We start from the raw sequence: 22,417 nt of genomic DNA, 5'->3' as shown, positions 1-22,417 counted from the left end.
ATACTGAACCTACTTTTATTCCCTTACTATTTTTTTTTATATTTTTCTTTTTTCTTCCTACTACTTTCTTTTTATTCTCTCCTATTCTTTTGAGTATCTGCTTAGGCATCTTCTCAGTGTGTCCTTATACTGTATGTGCTTGGCAGATGAAATTATTGGTTTCTGCGCATTGGAGTCTGAGTCACAGGAGACAAGACAGTTCTTTCTATAACATTTTCCATTCTCTGCTGGAGCCAGCCAGACTGTATGGAGTTGTGAAATGAGGAATTACCTTCTAGATCACGTAATTCCCCACTCCTGTGGGATAAGGAGCACTGTGGACAGTAGATGAATCCAGAAGAGGAGTCTAATGGGTAGTAAAAAGACCATATTCTAATGAAACTAAACTAAAAGGATTCTTTATGAAAGGCAAATGAGGTTAAAGAAATAGGGATGTAGTTTAATTTACTGTTTTGAATTTTGAAAAATATGTTACAGTTACTTATTTTTGATAATTCTTTGTGTCTCTGTTTAGATGACCACATCGCTATTGGAGCTGACGAGGAAGAATTAGGATCTCAAATTGAGGAAGATATCCTTTATGTCTATATGCATAATTTAATTTTTTAATTGATTTTAGAGAGAAAGGAAGGGAGAATGAAGGTCAGGAATGTCAATCTGTTCCTGTATGTGCCCTGACTGGGAATTGAACCAGCAACCTCTATGCTTCAGGATGATGCTCAAACCAACAGAGCTCTCTGGCCAGGGCATGCATAATTGTTTTAAGTGATCTGCGAGATTAATTATAAAACTGTCTTCCTGTATAGAATTTTAAATTTTTTACTTGATTTATATTCTTCAGTTTCCATCTTGATTGTAGTGTTTTAATGGGAAAGGAGATGGCCATACATTTTACTTTTATTCTTTTTTCCTGTCATTTAGAAGTAAAGCACATAGTATTGATTACATTTTCATTTTTCTGCCATGCAAATGAGAATGTAGCATCTCAATTGAAGCTGTGCAGAAGGGCATGCAAAACACACACTAGTAAGTGCGAAGTCAGGTTTCACATTTGGGGTGAGCTCAGCAAAGCATACACAATCCACTGAGCACATTTTCCTGGAGGGGGCACCATGGAAAGGGCTCTGGAAGTGAGGCTTTACATGTAGGTACAGGGAGCATGGAACATCTAGGTGACAGTGGGACCATTCTGGTTGAGGAAATAACCATGTAGAAAGGGACCTCCTCAGGGCCCAGCCTCTGCTCTGGCCTATTCTTTTGAGAAGAATCTGCTAGACTAGCTTTTGATGAGCAGGGAGAGGAACCTTCGGGGCTACTATGATGAATGGTCTCTTCTCATAGGGTCCTCAAGAGAACTCTGTGTAGTGCTCGAGACTTAGAATCCTTGTTAGAATTCAGATTTGGGCAAGTTAAAGCTTGTTCAAGCTCTTTTTTGCAAGTTTTATAGCTATGGTTGAGTACCTGAGCTTTTTCTGAAATTCTTTTAATTTGTGTGCTTCTGGCATTAAACATTAAGAAGAAAGCATTGCTTATTCATAACCTAGAAGTACAATTACTATTATTTGCCAGCTACAGATCAAGGAATTGGGCAGAAACAGAGCCTTGTTGTTAACTTAATATAAATTTGAAATAGTTTTTTGTGGGAAAAATCTTACTTTTATAATTTAACCTTTTTTCCTTAATGACCAATACCTATATATCAAGAAATAAGAAATACAGATATGAAATACAAAAATAGAGTACGAAGTAGAATATCAAATCTTAAGGATGCAAAGAATCCAAATTTAAGGAAAAATGTACTGTGTGGGAATATCCCTCCTGACTTATTTGCTAGAATGACAGCAGAGGTAAGTGTATCTGAATGTAACGATTCCAATGATGTCAGGTGTGTTTAAATCATGAAGTACTATAGGAGTACTACATATATAATAAATCATCACTAGCTATACTGATGTATTTGTATACACCAGTGGTCCGCAAACCATGGCTTGTGAGCCACATGCGGCTCTTTGACCCCTTGAGTATGGCTCTTCCACAAAATACCACATGCAGGCGCTACCTCGATAAGGAATGTACCTACCTATATAGTGTGTAAGTTTAAAATTTTGGTTCTCAAAAGAAATTTCAATCGTTATACTGTTGATATTTGGCTCTCTTGACTAATGAGTTTGCCAACCACTGGATATACAATGTACTATACAAATACTTAAGGTGTTGAATTTCTTGGCATCAGTACTTTGTCCCTGTCACAACTGTATCATAATTTTACCTTAAATCATTGTCTGAAGACAACGGTTTTAACTTATTGTGGATTCGTGTAGAATCAAGGAGTTGAACTGCTAATTGCAGACTTTAAAATCTCTGAACTCTTTTTATGGTTAAACTTGACAAAATTGGTTCATCTTATTGACTACTCCTTAAATTTATTTAGAGATGGTAGCAAAAATAAAATTTATAATTGGCTATTTATACAAATAACTGTTCATAGATAATAGCAATAGTGTATTTACATTTATTATTTTCTTAAGCATCCAGGAGAGTAAATTATTCTTTTTATATAGCAGATATCATTGCTATATTTTCCAAATTCATTTAAAAAAAAAAACTCTTTAAGATTATATTAAACTTTCACAAAATAGAGAACTTAGTGTAATGAAACCCCATATGTCTGTTACTCAGGCTTCAAGTATTTTCAAGAATTTGTACCTTTTTCATTTATCACTATTTTATCTTTTTCTCCTGAATTATTTTCAAGCAGTCTCAAACATGTGCCTTTACTTCTACATACTAAGAAGTATCTTTAAAAGTATATTTCTCGGCCCTGGCCGGTTGGCTCAGCGGTAGAGCGTCGGCCTGGCGTGCGGGGGACCCGGGTTTGATTCCTGGCCAGGGCACACAGGAGAAGCGCCCATTTGCTTCTCCACCCCACCCCCCTCCTTCCTCTCTGTCTCTCTCTTCCCCTCCCGCAGCTGAGGCTCCATTGGAGCAAAGATGGCCCGGGCGCTGGGGATGGCTCCTTGGCCTCTGCCCCAGGCGCTAGAGTGGCTCTGGTGGCAACAGAGCGACGCCCCGGAGGGGCAGAGCATCGCCCCCTGGTGGGCGTGCCGGGTGGATCCCGGTCGGGCGCATGCGGGAGTCTGACTGTCTCTCCCCGTTTCCAGCTTCAGAAAAATACAAATATATATATATTTGTATTTTTATACAAATATATTTGTATTTGTATATATATATAAATATATATATATATATATTTCTCTTCCCAGCAAAGCTAGTGATAATTCCTTATTATTATCTAATACTTAGTTCATAGCTTTTTTTCCTGGTTGTGCATTATTTTGTATCAGGATCCATCTACACATTCCCTTTAGTTCACTCTTTTAAGATTGTGTGTGTATGTGTGTCTAAAGAAATTTCTTGGCCCTGGCCGGTTGGCTCAGTGGTAGAGCGTCGGCCTGGCGTGCTGGAGTCCCAGGTTTGATTCCCGGCCAGGGCACACAGGAGAAGCTCCCATCTGCTTCTCCACCCCTCCCCCTCTCCTTCCTCTCTGTCTCTCTCTTCCCCTCCCGCAGCTGAGGCTCCATTGGAGCAAAGATGGCCCGGGCGCTGGGGATGGCTCCTTGGCCTCTGCCCCAGGCGCTAGAGTGGCTCTGGTCGCAACAGAGCAACGCCCTGGAGGGGCAGAGCATCGCCCCCTGGTGGGCGTGCCAGGTGGATCCCGATCGGGTGCATGCGGGAGTCTGTCTGACTATCTCTTCCTGTTTCCAGCTTCAGAAAAATACACACAAAAAAAGAAATTTCTTCTATCACTCTGTTTTTTTCTTCTTGACATTCACTTGTTGAAACCAGTTTATTTCTCCTGTATTAGCAGTATGAATTGACTGTTCTACATATGAATTGAACTTGTGTGTGTGTGTGTGTGTGTGTGTGTGTGACAGAGACAGAGAGTCAGAGAGAGGAACAGATAGGAAGGGAGAGAGATGAGAAGCATCAATTCTTTCATTGAGATACCTTAGTTGTTCATTTATTACTTTCTCATATGTGCCTTGACTGAGGGGTTACAGCAGACCGAATAACCCTGCTCAGGTCAGCGACCTTGGGCTCAAGCTGGTGAGCCTTGCTCAGACCAGATGAGCCCACGCTCAAGCCGGTGACCTTGGGGTTTGGAACCTAGGTCCTCCCCGTCCCAGTCTGACGGACTATCCACTGAGCCACCGTCTGGTCAGGCATGAGTTGAACTTTTTTTTCTGCGTAAATACTTAGTAAGTGTGGTGCTTTTTACTTCATATTGCATCACAATGCTCTGCTCTTAGTATTCTGAGATTCATCAGTGAGTTTGGGTACTGACAAATTTGTTTCCTTCATTGTAAAATTCTCCTTTGCCCTTTCCATTAATGTGTTGTTCATCCACTTGTGATCCTTGCCTGAATTGATTGTTTTATTAGGAATTGAAAAATAGTAATTTCTAAAATAGTGTCCTTCCTTTCACACTTATTAGCTAGATTTCTTTGATAAAGAAGCATTTATCCTTATAAACTTGGGCTTTGCTCTGTTGGTTTGGATAGGAAAGCCAGGGCAAGTGTGCAGTTCTTTCCCCTTAGTTAACAGTTACCAGAATGAGGAGTTGGTGCTGTAATTACTGTCAGTGGAGCTTTTGTTACTGTTTTTGCACAGGTTTATGTGCTTTCCTTTTAAAGTATAATGGACGTGTAACTTGATTCAGTAAGGATTTGTTCTTTCCAGTAATTTATTTTGATGGCTGAAGAAATTGTCCTATCCTTGACTGACTCGTTCATTTTAGTTCCTCTATCCATTTGACTTGAAAGTTTTTGGTAGCGTCTGTGCTTTTTGGCACAAGAAGATGATCTTGGCTTGTCCTGGGCACTTCTTAACTCAAAACTGGAACCAGACATTTCTCCAAAGGTTCTTGTTTCCTTTTTTGGGAGGGGATCACAATTTAGACACTAGAGATGCTCATTGGTACAGAATTACATTGTTTATAAACTTTTATTTTTTTTGACAGAGACAAGGAGAGAGTCAGAGAGAGGTACAGATAGGGATGGACAGACAGGCAGGAAGGGAGAGAGATGAGAAGCATCAATTCTTTGTTGCAGCTCTTTAGTTGTTTATTGATTGTATTCTCATATTTGCCTTGACCAGGGGGCTACAGCAGAGCAAGTGACCCCTTGCTCAAGCCAGTAACCTTAGGTTCAAGCCAGCGACCATGGGGTCATGTCTGTGATCCCATGCTCAAGCCAGCGACCTCAGAGTTTCGAACCTGGGTCCTCCCCGTCCCAGGCTGATGCTCTATCCACTGTGCCACTGCCTGGTCAGGCTGTTTATAAGCTTTTATTCAGTAATTAAAAGCAGTTTTCACATATGAACTTACATAAGTATTTGAAGAATTTTTGTTTTTTGAAGAGATTTTAAAAGGAAGCAAACTCATGAATCCTTTGAGGAAAAATATTAATTTTTCACTTTTTAAAACTTTAAAAAGTTGATTTTGGTTCTATTATTTTTAAGCTAATTGAGCATAAAAAAATCAAGTTATATGTAGAAGATGTCTGTACTGAGTATTATGCCATCTTCTTAACAGGAAATGGCTAGTGATGAGCTCAAAGAGATGCGGAAAAACTTGACCAAAGAAGCCATTAGAGAGCATCAGATGGCCAAGACGGGTGGAACCCAGACTGACTTATTCACATGTGGCAAATGTAAAAAGAAGAATTGTACTTACACTCAGGTTCGTGATTGTTCATAGATTTTTATTTTCATGTTAAAGTACTTGCAATTTTTGTTTCAGAAATAATAGTAAAGATAATTACTAGTATACTTTGATAATTTTTCAAGAGGTAATGTGATCTCTTAAAAGTGCTTTCTTAATACTAATATTCTAATTAATTGTAAATAAGTTGTTTATACTTTTATGAAATTGTTACTGTGAAAGCTATATCAATTAAGTAAAATATATAAAATACTGTAGAATTTAGTAAAATGGCCATGTTTTTTCTGAGTTAATAAGCAATTGATTATTAGTATGTAAACAAGTTATTATATATATTTTTGGCAGACTCTTATAATTTAAGGAAAGTTCTTTGTTCTCCCTCACATAGAGTGTAGGAAATTTTAGCTTAACTGGTTTCCAGATATTTATTTCTTTTTTGCAACATATTGATGCCTTATATATTAATTATATATGATATGACTAACCTTTTCGTTTTTGAACAGCTGAAAAGTCATGTTACATTTATTTTAGTTGCATATGCATATTGAAAATGGTGTATTATCACTGTCATTAGTTTCATTTGCCAGATAGGTTTTTGTGCTGTATCTATAATTTGCTGAATCTGAATTTTCCCCCAAAGGAATAACTTGCTGTTGTGTTTCAGGTTAATAGAGATATTTAGGGAATTGAATTTTCTGCCTGACAGAAAATTAAGCACTTAAATAACATTATTAACGTATTAGTTGAACCTTTACTTTTTTATATTTAAAAGTATATTCTTAAGGTTAAGAATCTAAAGGTATAAAATATGACATAATGGAGAAAGCTTCTCCCCATAATGGAGAGCTACCTGGTCTCCGCTCCATGGATATAAACCAGGATGACTAGTTTGTTGTATGGCTTTCTACATGTTTTGTGTGTGTGTGTGTGTGTGTGTGTGTGTGTGTGTGTATACACACATATACTTGCAAACATGAATATGTTCTTTACCCCAATTTTTCTAAACACATTAGTAGCATGTTTTATAAGCTTCTTCCTCTTTTTTATTTTCTAAAATTGAAGACTTTATTTTCAGATATACTTAATTTAACCAGTCTAAAGTCCTTTACCTCTTGAAGTGTTTATTTAGCTGTAGTTTTATATAGGCAGTCCCTGGGTTACAAATGAGACAGGTTCTGTAGGTCTGTTCTTAAGTTGAATTTGTACGTAAGTTGGAACAGGTACATTTACCTGTTAATGCAACTTTGATGTTTGTCTTAACATAGTATTTATTTTTACCTTTCTGTGCATATAAATACTTAAACATTTTCAAATTCAACCTTAAACATCTTGGATGATGCAGAAAACAATGGACTTGTTGGAGAGATTGGGGCTAGTGTTAGAGTCAGGGTTAAATTCTGCTGCTGGAGTCAGTTTCTTGAAGTAGGCATCAAGGCAGGGTTGTACAGAGCTTATTTTTTTCTCATCATAAATGGCCCTGTATCATCTCAGGCCTTTGGTAACTGCAGTAAACTTTGATGAACATACGTGTATCAGGATCTAGCTCCTCTAACTTTGCCATTCCTGCTCAGTGAAATGAAAAACATCAGCTCACTCTTTTTTGCAGAAAACTTTTTCAGTTCTGGAGTTTCTAGGTCCCTGTTTTCTTTCCTAAATGCTATAATCTGCTGCTCTAGTTCTATAAAGTCTTCATTGGTTAGTTCTTTGCCATGGGTGTCGAGTAACTCTATGTTAGCATTTTCACTGATATCCAACTGTAGTTGATTACCAATAGCCCTTACAGTACTCCGTAAGTACAAATTGTACATAGGTCGATGTTTGTAGCTTGGGGACTTACTGTATCTGATATTTCAATATTTTTTAAAAGTATTACTATTGATAGTTACTAAAATATATCAGCATATGAAAGTAGTCTCAGAAAATTCCGAGTTGGAATTGCTTTATTTTAATCAGTAGAAAAATCTTAGCAATAAAAATTCCATTTTAAAAATGCCATATGGTAGAATTAAGTATAAATAGGAAGGTATTTAAAAGTTAAACCTTCTTTAAAATGTATAAGCGTCTATGATTAAAAAAGATTGTTTCTTGGCCTTTGCTGGTTGGTTCAGTGGTAGAGTGTTGCCCCAGCATGTGGATGATCCAGGTTTGATTCCCAGTCAGGGTACACAGGAGAAGCGACCATCTGCTTCTCTACCTTTCCTCTTACCCCTCCTCCCTCTCTTTCTTTCTCTTTCTGTCTCTTTCTCCTTCTCTCCTGCATTCATGGTTTAATTGGATAGAGCAAGTTGGCCCAGGTGCTGAGGGTGGCTCCATGGCCTTCCCTTAGGCACTAAAACAGCACAGTTGGCAAGCAACAGAGCAAAGGCCACAGAAAGGCAGAGCATTGCCCAGTAAGGGGCTTGTCAGGTGGAACCAGGTGCATGCAGGAGTCTGTCTTTCTGCCTCCCTGCCTCTCACTTAAAAAAAAAAAAAGAGAGAAAGAAAATAGTTGTTTTTTTTTTTTTTATAATTTTATTTTTTTAATGGGGTGACATCAATAAATCAGGATACATATATTCAAAGATAACAAGTCCAGGTTATCTTGTCATTCAATTATGTTGCATACCCACCACCCAAAGTCAGATTGTCCTCTGTCACCTTCTATCTTGTTTTCTTTGTGCCCCTCCCCACCCCCTCCCCCCCGTAACCACCACACTCTTATCAATGTCTCTTAGTTTCACTATTATGTCCCACCTACGTATGGAATAATACACTGTTGGTGGGAATGTAAAGTAGTACAACCATTATGGAAGAAAGTATGGTGGTTCCTCAAAAAACTGAAAATAGAACTACCTTATGACCCAGCAATCCCTCTACTGGGTATATATCCCCAAAACTCAGAAACATTGATACGTAAAGACACATGCAGCCCCATGTTTATTGCAGCATTGTTCACAGTGGCCAGGACATGGAAACAACCAAAAAGCCCATCAATAGATGACTGGATAAAGAAGATGTGGCACATATACACTATGGAATACTACTCAGCCATAAGAAATGATGACATTGGAACATTTACAGCAAAATGGTGGGATCTTGATAACATGATATGAAGCGAAATAAGTAAATCAGAAAAAACCAGGAAAATAGTTTCTTGTAACAAAAAGAGCCTAGTCTAGAGATGAAGTCAGTATATTTTTCTTAACAGTCAAAAAATTCTATCTTTAGTTAGAAAACTTCCAGATTTGTTGGTAAAACAACAGGTATTAAAGAACTAAATGTGTCTTTTGGTTAATATGTACCCATAAGACATCAGAATTTTTCAAAGAAAGGAAAAGTTTTCTCATATTTACTTTTAGGGCCCAATACAGCAATATTACATATTACGTAAAATATTTCAGAAAGATTTTTTTAAACTGCTTTTATCTGAAGGCCTTAAATAATCAAAATGCTGCAATTTTGAGAATGGCTCTTTATCTTTGGGCTTTTGATACTGGTATTGTGGAGCTTCTGATCTTTGAAATGGTGATATACTGGAATCTTATTTCTCTAAATTAAATATACCTTATTCAAAATGCAGTATTGTTAATATTTAGATTCTTACCTTCACCCATCTCCTCTCCCCCATAACTTAATTAAACTAAAGAATAACTTCTAACTAATGCATTGTCACGTTCATCCAGGAATATATTATTTAAAGATATAATCTTTCTGTTTTAGAAACCTTTGGTTCTAGTAATTCTCTTCATTGGAGAAGTCAAAAAGTCTATAATCTTGTGTGGCTAAAATCTTAAAAAATTGTATTAGCTTGGCCCTGATTGGTTGGCTCAGTGGTAGAGCATCAGCTCAGCCTGTGGAAGTCCTGGGTTCAATTCCCATCAGGGAACACAGGAGAAGTGACCCATCGGTTCTCCCCCACTTCCCCTCCCACATCCATAGTTTGAATGGTTCAAGCAAAGTTGGTCCCAGGGATGGCTCCGTTGCCTCACCTCAGGTGGTGAAATAGCTTGGATGCCAAGCAACCAGAGCAGCAGCCCTAACGGGCAGAGCATCGCCTGGTAGGGAGCTGGCTGGGTGGATCCTGGTCTGGGTGTGTGCAGGAGTCTATCATATATATATGATATATTACATATCATATATCATATATATATTAGCTTATTTATTTTGGCTAAGTTCTCTTTTTAATTTGTTTTTAAATTTTTAGTTTATATTACATATAACCTAAAATTTATCAGCTTGATCATTTTTAAATATATTGCTCACAAAAATTAGAGGATATTTCAAAATGAATATGAAGCAAGAAAAGAAACATTTGATTTTTTATTAAACAACAACAGAAAAGCAAACAAGTCAAAGAAAGTTATTCAATTATGCAAATGAGATACAAAACCAACCATTTTCTTGGTGAAAATTCACTATACAAGACTGAAAATACTGGAGTATCTGCATGTTCCCTGATCCCCTAATTTTTGTGAGCAGTGTGTATAATTTACTATTATAGTGTTGTGCTAATCTTCAGAACTCTTTTCCTCTTGCAAAGCCGAACTTCCATACCATTGAACAACTCCCCATTTGCCCTTCTCCCCAGCTCCTATCACCAGGTTCTGAATTTGTCTGTTTTAGGTAGTCAGATGGATAAATGAATTACACAGTATTTGTATTCTTATGACTGGCTTATTTCACTTAGCATAATGTTTATAACACATGCCTGACTTTTCTTCCTTTTTAAAGCTGAATAATCCATTGTATGCACATTACATTTTATCTGTTGATGGATATTAGGTTGCTTCCACTTTGGGTCAATTGTGAACAATAACACTGCTATTGAACTTGAATGTACAAACACCTCTTTGAGATATTCCTTTCAATTCTTTTGGGTATATATACATATATTCACAGGTGGGATTGCTGCATCATGTGATCATAGCAAGCATTATGACCTGTTACACGTAGGTCATCACAGTTGACCATACAATGCCCTCAGTGGTCCATGTAGGCGACATTGCCCAGATAGATATTCATGAAGGCATGTTTTGTCTGTATACCCATGGGCCGTGCTCTCACCCTACAGGTCCATTGGTTTCGTGGCCCTGGAGGCCTGCAGCAGAATGATCATGGTTACCAGAGATGGTCACTCTTCACCTGAGTAGTTCACCTACTTTCTTCTTTACCTCCTGGTTGCTCATTGGCCGATTTTTCCACTTTTTTTGTCTCAGGCATTTAGGTTTGTTCTCTATTTTACGGTACAGCCCTCCTACACGAAATTAATCTCATTTATAAAATCTACAAACATAACCTTTGGGATCTATTATCACCTAATGATGTTGGTATTTTATTTTAATTCATTGACTGTGCTGCTTTTCTGATTATTTAATATTTTAAATTATGTAAATTTTATTTATGAAAATATTTTTTAAATTGTATTTTCTTGCTTACTGTTTAATGCATTTATGTGAAAAACTTTGCAAATATTTTTTTCTTTAACTTAAAAAAAACTTGTAAAAACATTGACATTTCCAATTATTATATTGAGTGTGATTTTATCTTTTCTTCCTTTAGATCCTGAGGATATTTATGAATGTATTTTTTTTTCCTTTTTGCTATGCTATCTCTGTTGCTTTATGTGTTCCCAGTCTTTGATTTTACCTGAATGTTGTTAACACATTTCCTAAATATACAATTAGTGTTTTGCTTTTAAAAGAATTTAAGCAGGGGATGCATTTGGGGCCACACTAGAATCTATGTAAACACAATAAATTAAAATCAATAAAAAAAAGAAAGCAACATGTAGTACCTACATGTAGAATATTTAGAAAATACAGAAAAATCTGAACAAAAATTTTAAAATTACCTATCAGATTGTCATCCAGAAAAAACAATGTTCAATATTTTGATGGTTGCAGTATGTTTGTACTATTATAAAATAATACTCTTCGAACATTCCTGTATGTAGTTTTATATCCCCAACTTTATTGAGAAAAAATTGACAAATATAATTTTATATATTTAAAGTGTGCAATGTAATGATTTGATATATATGTACATTGTGGGATGATTTCCAAGATCAAGATAATTAACACATCTGTCATCTGACATAACCTCTGTGTGTGTGTGTGTGTGTGTGTGTGTGTGTGTGTGTGTGTGTGTGTGGTGAGAATGCGTAAGATCTACTTGAACTATAGTTATGCTGTACATTAGATCCTTGAATTTGCTACAACTAAAGTTTATACCCTTTGATTTATATCTCCCCATTTCCTTCTTCTCCCAGCCTCTGGCAACCACCATTCTCTTCTCTGTTTATATTAAATTAGCCTTTTATTTTATACTAGCTGTACCTGGCCACATGTTGCTGTGGCTCAGTCTGGTTAAGTAGAAAAAAAGAGAAAGTGCACGTTTCTAATATGTTTAATTTCTCAATGCTTGTGGGTATACAATATTTTTTGTTCCGTTGTCTGTGCAGATATAGAGATTGTCTGGTTTGCCTACTCTAGAACACTCAACATATATTTGTCCATGTGAGAAGCAAACCGTGTCTAGATCTAAACCGCACAATTCTAAAGATTGGCCCTGAGCTTTGTTGATGGTGATTGCAAACGCTAGTGGAATTGGGAATTGCAATCTCTTAAATTGAAATGGCATATCCTTTGGAATCGTAGGAATGCGAGGAATGAGGACATCTTCACCTTTGAAAGGTCCTGTCAAGATTGTTGCTTCTACGACGTTGCTCATTAATTTTTTACTGCAAGCTGTGTGCCGTTGGAAAGCTTTGGCTGGTTGATATTTCACAACATGATAATTGGCACGCCGATTTTCAATTGCAGAACGTGCGTTGGCATCCTTGGCAGATTGAGTGAATTCAAAAATTCTGTTGGATAACCACTTCATCTGCTTCCACAACAGTGTCAACAGACATGTCTGTGACTGCCTTGCTTTGAATGTTAGACTGAATAGTATTGTTAAGTTCGTAGATGTCTTTGTTCTTGGCTGCAAGAATAGCTCGTTCACTCAGCCAATCATGATTCTTATAATTGGTTTGAATATTGGGAAATGCTTTTTCAAATTCTTCTTTTGATGTCACTAAATTGCAGAAGTTATGAGACAATGAAATTTGTCCTGAGGTCAGATCAACTGACACCTTTCCATTCCCAATTTCCAGCAATTGATGTGAGAATATCTCAGCTGATCAATTGTTTTGCAGCTGGACACACATATTTGTAGTTAATTTTAATGTCTTTACATGTCGCCACAAAGTAGAATATTTCAGGCAAGCATTTATTTCATCCGCTGGTGTTGATCAAGGAATTACAGGTAATGTTTGCTTGAAATCTCCTGCAAGCAATATTAATGCGTTCCCAAATGATCTGATGTTTCCACGCAAATCTTGCAATGATGGATCAAGAGCCTCAAGCGATTTTTTTTGCGCTATTATGCATTTATCCCAAACAATAAGTTTGCATTTCTGCAATACTTTTCCCATGCTAGATGCTTTGGAAATGTTGCACGTGGGAGTTTCAATGAATTGCATGTTCAATGGCAATTTCAAAGTGGAATGATTAGTTCTTCCACCTGGTAGCAATGTTGCAGCTATTTCGGACGATGCAAGAGCTAAGGCTGTGTCATTCTGGGATCAAATTGCTGCCAGAATCAATCTAATTAGGAATGTTTTACCAGTTCCTCCTGGTGCATCTAAGATTTCTCCAACCCTGTTTTTGACAGTTTGCATTATTTGATCGTAAATGCCTTTTTGCTCAAGCATTAGCTTAGGAATATTTGATATGACCAAAGATCACCTGTGTTGTAATTTTGTTCACGACGCAATTTTACATTGAATGAAGCAGCAGCAGATTGATTCGGTGATGGCATTCCGAATGGATTGAGAACTTTGTTCGCGATTTCTAAGCACAAATCTTCAATCATTATCAACGCTTCATTGTAGGTTTCTGCTGTGAAATCCATGTTCATATTTGAATTTTCCTTGTGTATTCGATGGAAAATATCTTTAGCCATGTGTGATTTATATTTCTCCCATAACATTGAAATGGAATCGTAAAATATTTAGTATAGCGTGTGTTGCTTTTATGTCCAACAGAGGGTGCTGTTTTTCAAAAAAAGCATGTTTTTACCTGTCACAGGTGTGACATCTATATAATAGTAGGTATATAAAAACGTGCGTATTCGAATGCAATGTTGTGTCAGAATTTCAAAGCAATCGGTGAAGAACTTTCGGAGATTTAAGATTTTGAACAAACGAACATTTACATGATTTTTTATATAGATATATATATATACATACAGACCACATGTATGTATATTATTATATATTTTTTGTCACATATAAGTATTTGTCTTTGTCTAGCATATTTCACTTGGCATAATACCTCCAGATTCATTCATGTTTTAGGTGGCCAGATTTTCTTTTTTATGGCTGAATAAAATTCTATTATGTATATACACCACTTTTTTAAATCTACTGTTTTGTTGGCAGACATTTAGATTGTTTCCATATTCTAGCTATTATGAATAATACTGCAGTGAACATGGATGTGTGGATATTCTTTTGATGCACTGATTTCATTTTCCTTAGATAAATAAAGGCCCAGAAGTGGGATTGCTGAATTATATAACAGTTCAATTTTTAAAATTTTAAGAAACTCCATACTGTTTTTCATAATGGCTTTACCATTTTACATTCTTACCAACAAGTACAAGGGTTCCCTTTTCTTTGCATTCTCACTAACATTTGTTACCTCTTATCTTTGATAACAGCCATTCTGTTAGATATGGTTTTGATACACATTTCCCTGATGTTGAGTTGTATACAGTTTTCTGAATTTCTAATTACCATCTTAGAATAGATAAGATACCAAGTTTTGAGGTCACAAGAATGAATATTTAAGGCTCTTACCTTTTTACCTAACTTTTAAAAGCAGTTATTTTTAAGGCCCTGGCCGGTTGGCTCAGCGGTAGAGCGTCAGCCTAGCGTGCGGAGGACCCGGGTTCGATTCCCAGCCAGGGCACACAGGAGAAGCGCCCATTTGCTTCTCCACCCCTCCGCCGCGCCTTCCTGTCTGTCTCTCTCTTCCCCTCCCGCAGCCAAGGCTCCATTGGAGCAAAGATGGCCCGGGCGCTGGGGATGGCTCTGTGGCCTCTGCCCCAGGCGCTAGAGTGGCTCTGGTCGCAACATGGCGATGCCCAGGATGGGCAGAGCATCGCCTCCTGGTGGGCAGAGCGTCGCCCCATGGTGGGCGGGCCGGGTGGATCCCGGTCAGGCGCATGCGGGAGTCTGTCTGACTGTCTCTCCCTGTTTCCAGCTTCAGAAAAATGCAAAAAAAAAACAAAAAAAAAAAACAGTTATTTTTATCAGAATGAAATATGTTTAATATTCACATCTTGCTAATTTGTAAGAGAAAATTGACATCTTTTAATTAATATTTCTATGCTTCTTAGTGATGATGAAATGTTTTCATATATGTTAGTCATTTATAAAAAGTATAATGTGGGTCATTAAGTGATTTTTTACTTATCTTGGATAAATTAAACATGAAAAGGCAAGGAAAGAAGGACTTGGAAAAATGAAAGTTTGGATATGTGTATTCTTCTGACATTATTAACTTGTTTGAACTTATTGCAGGCTGTTGTACATTTTATTGTGGTGCCATTGTATTCATTGTATATTTTCATGTAGAATGTTCTTATTTAGGTTGGACTTTTTATAGTATTGTGAAAAGTAATATTTTTCACTTGATTTTACTGCAGGTACAAACTCGTAGTGCTGATGAACCAATGACAACATTTGTTGTCTGCAATGAATGTGGAAATCGATGGAAGGTATGGCACTTTCTTGGATTCATACTCATTTATAATAGAATGATTTTTTTCAGGTTTTTTCATAAGGCTATCTAGATACCTAATTATGTACATAATGCTTACCCTGTTCAGTACTATGGGAGTCTGTGACTGGTTTTAATGCAATATACTACTTTGTACTCTGTCAGAAATAAAGACCGTTAACTTGCCTACCTTCATATTGTTTTGGTGCAGGGATAACAGGATTGAATTGTATATGTTTGATTACTGTGGTTCAGTCCTAAATAGGTATACTGTACTCATTCAGTTGCTTTGACTTGTGTACTTCCATAAAATCTGTCTACCTGTATTACTTCTCATCATAGATTTTGATTCTGGAAAAATTACTTTGTTGAAATTCACTCTAATAATTTTAGTGTTATTTTAGGAATTACAGATTAGCGCAGTCATGGTTTGGTGGACTTTTCACTAAGCCTTCATATTGCCTGTGTACTCTTGAAATAGTCCCACACAAGCAAGTTTATGTTACTTAAATGATTTGTTCTTAAGTGATTCTTTGTGAGCCACGATAATATAATTTAAAATTGGGAGAAGAATTACATGTGTCCTAAGAGCATTTTTATTGTTCATAGATATGGAGATGTTAGGGTATGGGGTTGGGGAGGCTCACATAGTAGGAATAAGTCTTTGGAGCCAAATAGGTTTTTAACTCCTTAACCAGTTACCTGTACTAAGCTGTAATTTTGTTGTGTATTAAATGTAAATAATTACCTGAGTTATAGGTTGTAGTTAGGAGCAGGGATAATATATTTAAAGTGCCTGATAATTCTTGGTGTTCCAAAAAGTGTTGTTTTTATTAGTTTTTCTGACATTGGTACAAGATTTTTAGTTACACTTTACGTATACATTTTAGTCTAATGTCTGTTTGGAATTACATAGGTTAAAGCATTTTCTGAAAATTAGAAGTGAATTAAAAGCTAGACAATGGAGGAATATTTTCCACAAATACAGTATAGTATTGGACTTTGGCCCTAGTTACTGTTTTAGGGATTGAGACCATTTTATTTTATATAATGATTTAGTTCTGAGCTGGGAAAGTTACTAATATTGAGAGTGTCTTTATGGTTTGAAATAGTGTTTCCTATCCTGAGTTGCAAAAGTTTTTACATTGGTCCAAGAGGGATATTCATATTCCCTCCCCCCCCTAATCCTCTTGAGCAAATCTGGCTTTTCCAGATAGAGTTCTTAGATTTGTTTTGTATGAGGATTATTACTATTAGTGTTATTGAGTATATAACAGTTTGTTTTGAATACAGGCCGTTTACAGCGTAAGTTCTGCCATAGTACCTATTGGATTTAAGAAAGTTTAATGTAGAAAGTAGATGCCTAGGGGGCTTATTCTGGAAGTTCAAATTTGGAATTTTTTTAGCCTGAAAACATTGAGAAGTTTTATTTTTATTTTAAAATTAAGTGGTATAATTTTGGTTAATAACACTATATAAGTTTCTGGTGTACAGTTCTATAATTTATAATATATCATTTGCATATTATTACATTGTGTGCTCACCACTCAAAAGTCTAGTTTCCTTCTATCATCATATACCTGCTCACAAAAATTCGGGGATCAGGGAATGTGCAGATACTCCAATATTTTTAGACCTTTGTATAGTGCATTTTCACCAATGAACTAAAAGTTGGCTTTGCATCTTATTTGCATAATTGAACAACTTTCTTTGACTTGTTTGCTTTTCTGATGTTCTTGTTTAATAAAAAAATCAAATGCTTTTTCTTACCGCTTTATATTCAGTTTGAAATATTCCCTAATTATTGTGAGCAGTATATTTGACCCCCTACACCAGTGGTCCCCAACCGTTTTTGGGCCACGGACTGGTTTAATGTCAGAAAATATTTTCACGGAATGGCCTTTAGGGTGGGACGGATAAATGTATTGTGTGACCGAGACAAGCGTCAAGAGTGAGTCTTAGATGGATGTAACAGAGGGAATCTGGTCATTTTTAAAAAATAAAACATTGTTCAGACTTAAATATAAATAAAACGGAAGTAATGTAAGTTATTTATTCTTTCTCTGTGAACCAGTACCAAATGGCCCACGGACCGGTACCGGTCCGTGGCCTGGGGGTTGGGGACCACTGCCCTAGACCATTGGTAGTCAACCTGGTCCCTACTGCCCACTAATGGGATTCCAGTTTTCATGGTGGGTGGTAGCAGAGCAACCAAAGTATAAATAAAAAGATAAAGTTAACTATAGTAAGTTGTTTTATAAAGATTTATTCTTCCAAACTTAGCGAAAATCCAACTTAAAGTACGTGGTAATTATTATTATATGTTTTAACTTGTTGTAACTCTGCTTTATAAATTTTATAAAGTAAAGTTACTTCCCTACTTTATAAATCACCATTACTGTGGAACCGGTGGGTGGTTAGAAAATTTTACTACTAACACAGATACAAAAGTGGGCAGTAGGTATAAAAAGGTTGACTACTCCTGATCTAGACCCTCTTTATCCTTCTGCAAACCCCCATCGTCTCTGGTAACCACCATACTGTTTTCTGTGTCTAGAATAGAGGTTCTTAAAAAAATAATTTACATACTATTTCTTTAGTTATATATTTCTACTAATTCTAATTTGGAAAACTCAAACTCTTAAGGTAATTAACTCATATCTGGAAAAATACAGTGTCTTTTTAAAAAATGCCTCTCTTAGCAATGTGCTGTGTTAAATGGGGGAGGGTTAACACCCTATTGTCTGTATTTAGAGATATAACAAAATATTTCTCCTTTTTTGACAGTTCTGTTGAGTCGGAAGAATTGGCAAAATGTCTGGACCATTGAGAAGATGGATTTTGTAATTAGCTTTAAAACTAGGCCAAGGAACTAACTAGTTTATTTGCAAATCTTTTAAAGAACATGCATCTATCCTTTGGATTAGTCTTTGTTTTTTACATAAAATCCTTTCTTAAATGCCTTCTGTAGTTTCAGATCAGTAGGGAGACTACATAATAATTGTATGGTATCTATTTCAGAATTTTTTTCCATTTTTATAAGAAATTGATATTAAATTTTTATCAAACTTTCGGCAGTTTATTTTTACCTTTTTTTCTTCTTAAAGGAAAATTAACTTTTTTACAGTCTGAAGCAAACGGTAGAAATGTTATTTTTCTCAGTTAATATATAACTGAAAATTACATTTTCTCCTCTTAATGGCGTGTACCTGCAAATATTAAAGGAGGAGAAAGGTAATATAATTATAAGTTTATGGAATGTGGGGTGTATTCAAATAATACTTGACCAGCTTATCTAAATTGTACATAATATTTGACTAGCATTTTAAATTTTTTCATTATTATATTCACAAGTTTGGGATAATTAGATACTATTTTGCATTTGTAACTAATGTGATCATCATTTCTTGTAATTTCTTGTACATGTTTATTACTTGTTCTTAATAGATTTATTTTACTTTTTGGAAACATGACTTTGTTGAAATCAGTTTGGTTTTGTTGTTTATTTACCTGTTTGACTTTATAGTGTATTTTAGTTTTGTAGGACAGTTTAATTTAGTAGGCTTTTCATAAATCCCACCACAGGCAAAGAATGAAAGTGTCTATTTTCCTCTCATAGGAAGACATACTGGAAAGGAAATGTTAGCATTTTATGATAGTGCAGTTATTAGAAACAGTTCATGACTTAATTTTGATTTGGAAATCTATACTGGCCAAGGATTTAGTTTAAGGATTATATAATTATTTACATATTAAAGTTTATAGAAAATATTTTTGTCCTGAGTCTAATAAGCTGACTTTTACTGTTACACAATCAATAAGGTTTTTGAATAAACTGAATATTTGGGCTATAATGCAACCTATTTTATAGTATAGATATTACAATTAAGTTTGACTTTTTGTTTATGTGTGTATTGTTTGATTGGGAATAAGAAAAAGTGATTTTTACCTAAGTTCCTTAGGGTACGCTTGCTTTAGTACACTTAAAGGCCACTGTTAAAATGTCTACAGCTTATCATGCTAATTCTATATTCTGTCACACACCTGCAGAAAGACCTCAGTATGTGCTTTCACTCCCCTTTGCTCTCATTTTCTTATTTCTTATTGGACATCAGTGTGATGCAATACAGAAGACAACATTTAAAGGTTCTTATTAAGACCCCATATGTAAGAATTGGCCCACTGATAATGACTCTGTCTTTACTTTGTTAGTTCACAGATTAACCTTTTGTTTTATTTGAAAAATAAAGTGCATTTTTGAAAGAATGGGTTTTAAGAATAAAATCATCCCACATAAATTAAATATTACATTTTAAAATTTGTAATTCAATAAAATTTCTTGTTATTAAATTTTATGACATTCTGTCATTTTATTTAACATTAAACCTTTGCTTTTCCTTTTGTTTAAAAAGTTCTACTCTTCCAACTTCTGTGTTTTTAAAGTACAATTTTAAATAAGTGATGCCTGCTGGTTTTAAGTAAAGACTAGTGTTGAACAGTGGTACATAGCCTTTTTCTGTTTTTCTGAACCTCTGGTGAACGGTGCAGGGGTGGTTCTGAGGAGAGCACATGCTCACATCACTGTGTGCATTTAATATGATATGAGAGACCAAATAGCAAGTCTTACTATTGGATAATACTAGCCAGGTTTTATTTTTGATTATTTTTGGCTTTTTTTTACAGATAGAGTCAGAGAGAGGAATAGATAGGGACAGACAGGAACGGAGAGAGATGATAAACATCAATCATCAATTTTTGAGACACCTTAGTTCATTGATTGCTTTCTCATATATGCCTTGACCGTGGGGCTACAGCAGACCGAGTAACCCCTTGCTCAAGCCAGCGACCTTGGGTCCAAGCTGGGAGCTTTGCTCAAACCAGATGAGCCCACGCTCAAGCTAGTGACCTTGGGGTCTCGAACCTGGGTCCTCCGCATCCCAGTTCAATGCTGTATCCACTGCGCCACCACCTGGTCGGGCAACTAGCCAGTTTTAAAGTAGCTACAGGCAAATGTTATCAAGATAAGTCATTTGAGATAGTCATCTGTGATAATATTTAATATTTTTGATATTTATTGCCAGGACAAAGTAACTATGTTAAATGAACATATAGAGGAATTAAGTTAGGTAAATGTGGCAATTAATGAAGAATCATCCTGGGGAAGCAGAAAATAATCACCTTGGTTTTCTTGCTCCCCTGAGAGATGAATATTGATTAATAACTTTTATTAGACCATGGCAAAAGTTCTGAAATATGTACACCCAAACATTGATAGCTCTATATACCTTACGTATTAAAGAAAGTTTTAAAATACATTATTAGTAAAACAGAAGAAGAAATAACAGGCTATGCTTTTAATTTTTATAGGTACACAATGATTATCCTTAAAGGCCAAAGTGTGATTTTAGAATTTTAATTGAATTCTCAAAAACTATTTTGACTTAGAGTGTTAATAAGTCATCCCTTTCAATCTCCACATCACACATCTAATTGTAGAAAAGTAGATATTCAAGAAGAAAATCCCAATGGGAAATGTGATGTGAATAATCACTGACATAAAATCCATGTATTTTCGTCTGTTTTAAAAATAAGTAAAGTACCGACACTGAAGATGCTATTTCACAATAAATAGAACAGTTATAAGTTCTTAGGTAGTAATGGAAGAATTATGTTGAAGGAAAGCTTAAGTAAATTGAAGTTCAGTCAAAAGTAATAGAGAAGTATATTAGAAAAATCTCATTGTATGGCTGTATTAGATAATCATAGCTGCAATTTAGTAAACATGGAGTTAGTTTTTATGGGAAACTTGTTCACTGCTGTATCTTTAGTACCTAGAACAGTGGTCAGCAAATTCATTAGTCAACAGAGCCAAATATCAACAGTACAACGATTGAAATTTCTTTTGAGAGCCAAATTTTTTAAACTTAAACTATATAGGTAGGTACATTCCTTATCGAGGTAGCGCCTGCACGTGGTACTTTGTGGAAGAGCCACACTCAAGGGACCAAAGAGCCACATGTGGCTCATGAGCCGCAGTTTGCTGATCAAGGACCTAGAAGAATACTTGTCACATAGTAGGTACTCATGAAAGGTACTTGTATCAGTGCATATATTTGTCCCTGAGTGTATTGGAGCTGACATGTAAAGAACGTTCTGCTGACGCACACCTGTGGTGGTAGGCTAGATAAGTACTGGTTGACAGTGATTTAGACTCTTAACTTTAAAGGAAGAAATTAATTAGCTAGAGCCTTGGAAGATCCCTTTTGGTACTTTAATTCTGCATCATGTGGTATAAAAGGTTTTTTTTCTTTTAGGTTTAGAATTTAAAAATTTATTGTGTTAACATGGATTCAAACGTCCCACTCAATGTAACACCCTCACCCCCCACCCCCATGTCCCCCATTACATCCCCTTTACCCCCTTCCTCCTAACTCCCTCCTCCTTCCCTTTGGGATTTGCTATCCTGTTATCTGTATTACGTGTGTTATGTATATATACTTTCATTAATCACTTCACCTTCACTGATCCCATCCCCTCATCCCCCGTCCCTCTGACTGCTGTCCCTCTGCTCTCTGTGACCCTGCCTCTGCATCTGTTCTGTTCCTCAGTTCACTTTGTTCATTAGATTCCACATATAAGTGATCTCATATGATATTTGTCTTTGTCTGCCTGGCTTATTTCAGTTAGCATAATAATCTCCAGGTCAATCCATGCCATCGCAAAAGGTAAGATTTCCTTTTTCACGCCGCATAGTATTTATTCCATTGTGTATATGTGCTGCTTTTTAATCCACTCATCCACTGACGGACTCTTGGTCTGTTTACAGATCTTGGCTATTGTAAACAATGCTGCAATAAACATGGGGGTGCATATTTTCTTTTGAATC

The 22,417-nt window shown here is 36.1% G+C and overlaps 1 protein-coding gene across 1 annotated transcript in view; it reads left to right on the top strand.

The window, feature by feature from the left end:
* Positions 1 to 19,762, top strand: part of TCEA1 (transcription elongation factor A1) — a 76,316-nt gene extending 56,554 nt beyond the window's left edge. Inside the window, exons 6-10 of the mRNA XM_066266128.1 lie at positions 515 to 571; positions 1,693 to 1,847; positions 5,594 to 5,740; positions 15,458 to 15,529; positions 18,319 to 19,762. Of these exons, the coding sequence (XP_066122225.1) occupies positions 515 to 571; positions 1,693 to 1,847; positions 5,594 to 5,740; positions 15,458 to 15,529; positions 18,319 to 18,327 (440 nt within the window). The 3' untranslated portion in view covers positions 18,328 to 19,762. The remainder of the gene's footprint in view (positions 1 to 514; positions 572 to 1,692; positions 1,848 to 5,593; positions 5,741 to 15,457; positions 15,530 to 18,318) is intronic.
* The last annotated feature ends 2,655 nt before the right edge of the window (positions 19,763 to 22,417 follow it).

The sequence above is a fragment of the Saccopteryx bilineata genome, chromosome 3, assembly GCF_036850765.1.
Source record: "Saccopteryx bilineata isolate mSacBil1 chromosome 3, mSacBil1_pri_phased_curated, whole genome shotgun sequence".
Taxonomy (NCBI): domain Eukaryota; kingdom Metazoa; phylum Chordata; class Mammalia; order Chiroptera; family Emballonuridae; genus Saccopteryx; species Saccopteryx bilineata.
This window is presented reverse-complemented; position numbering and strand designations above follow the sequence as displayed.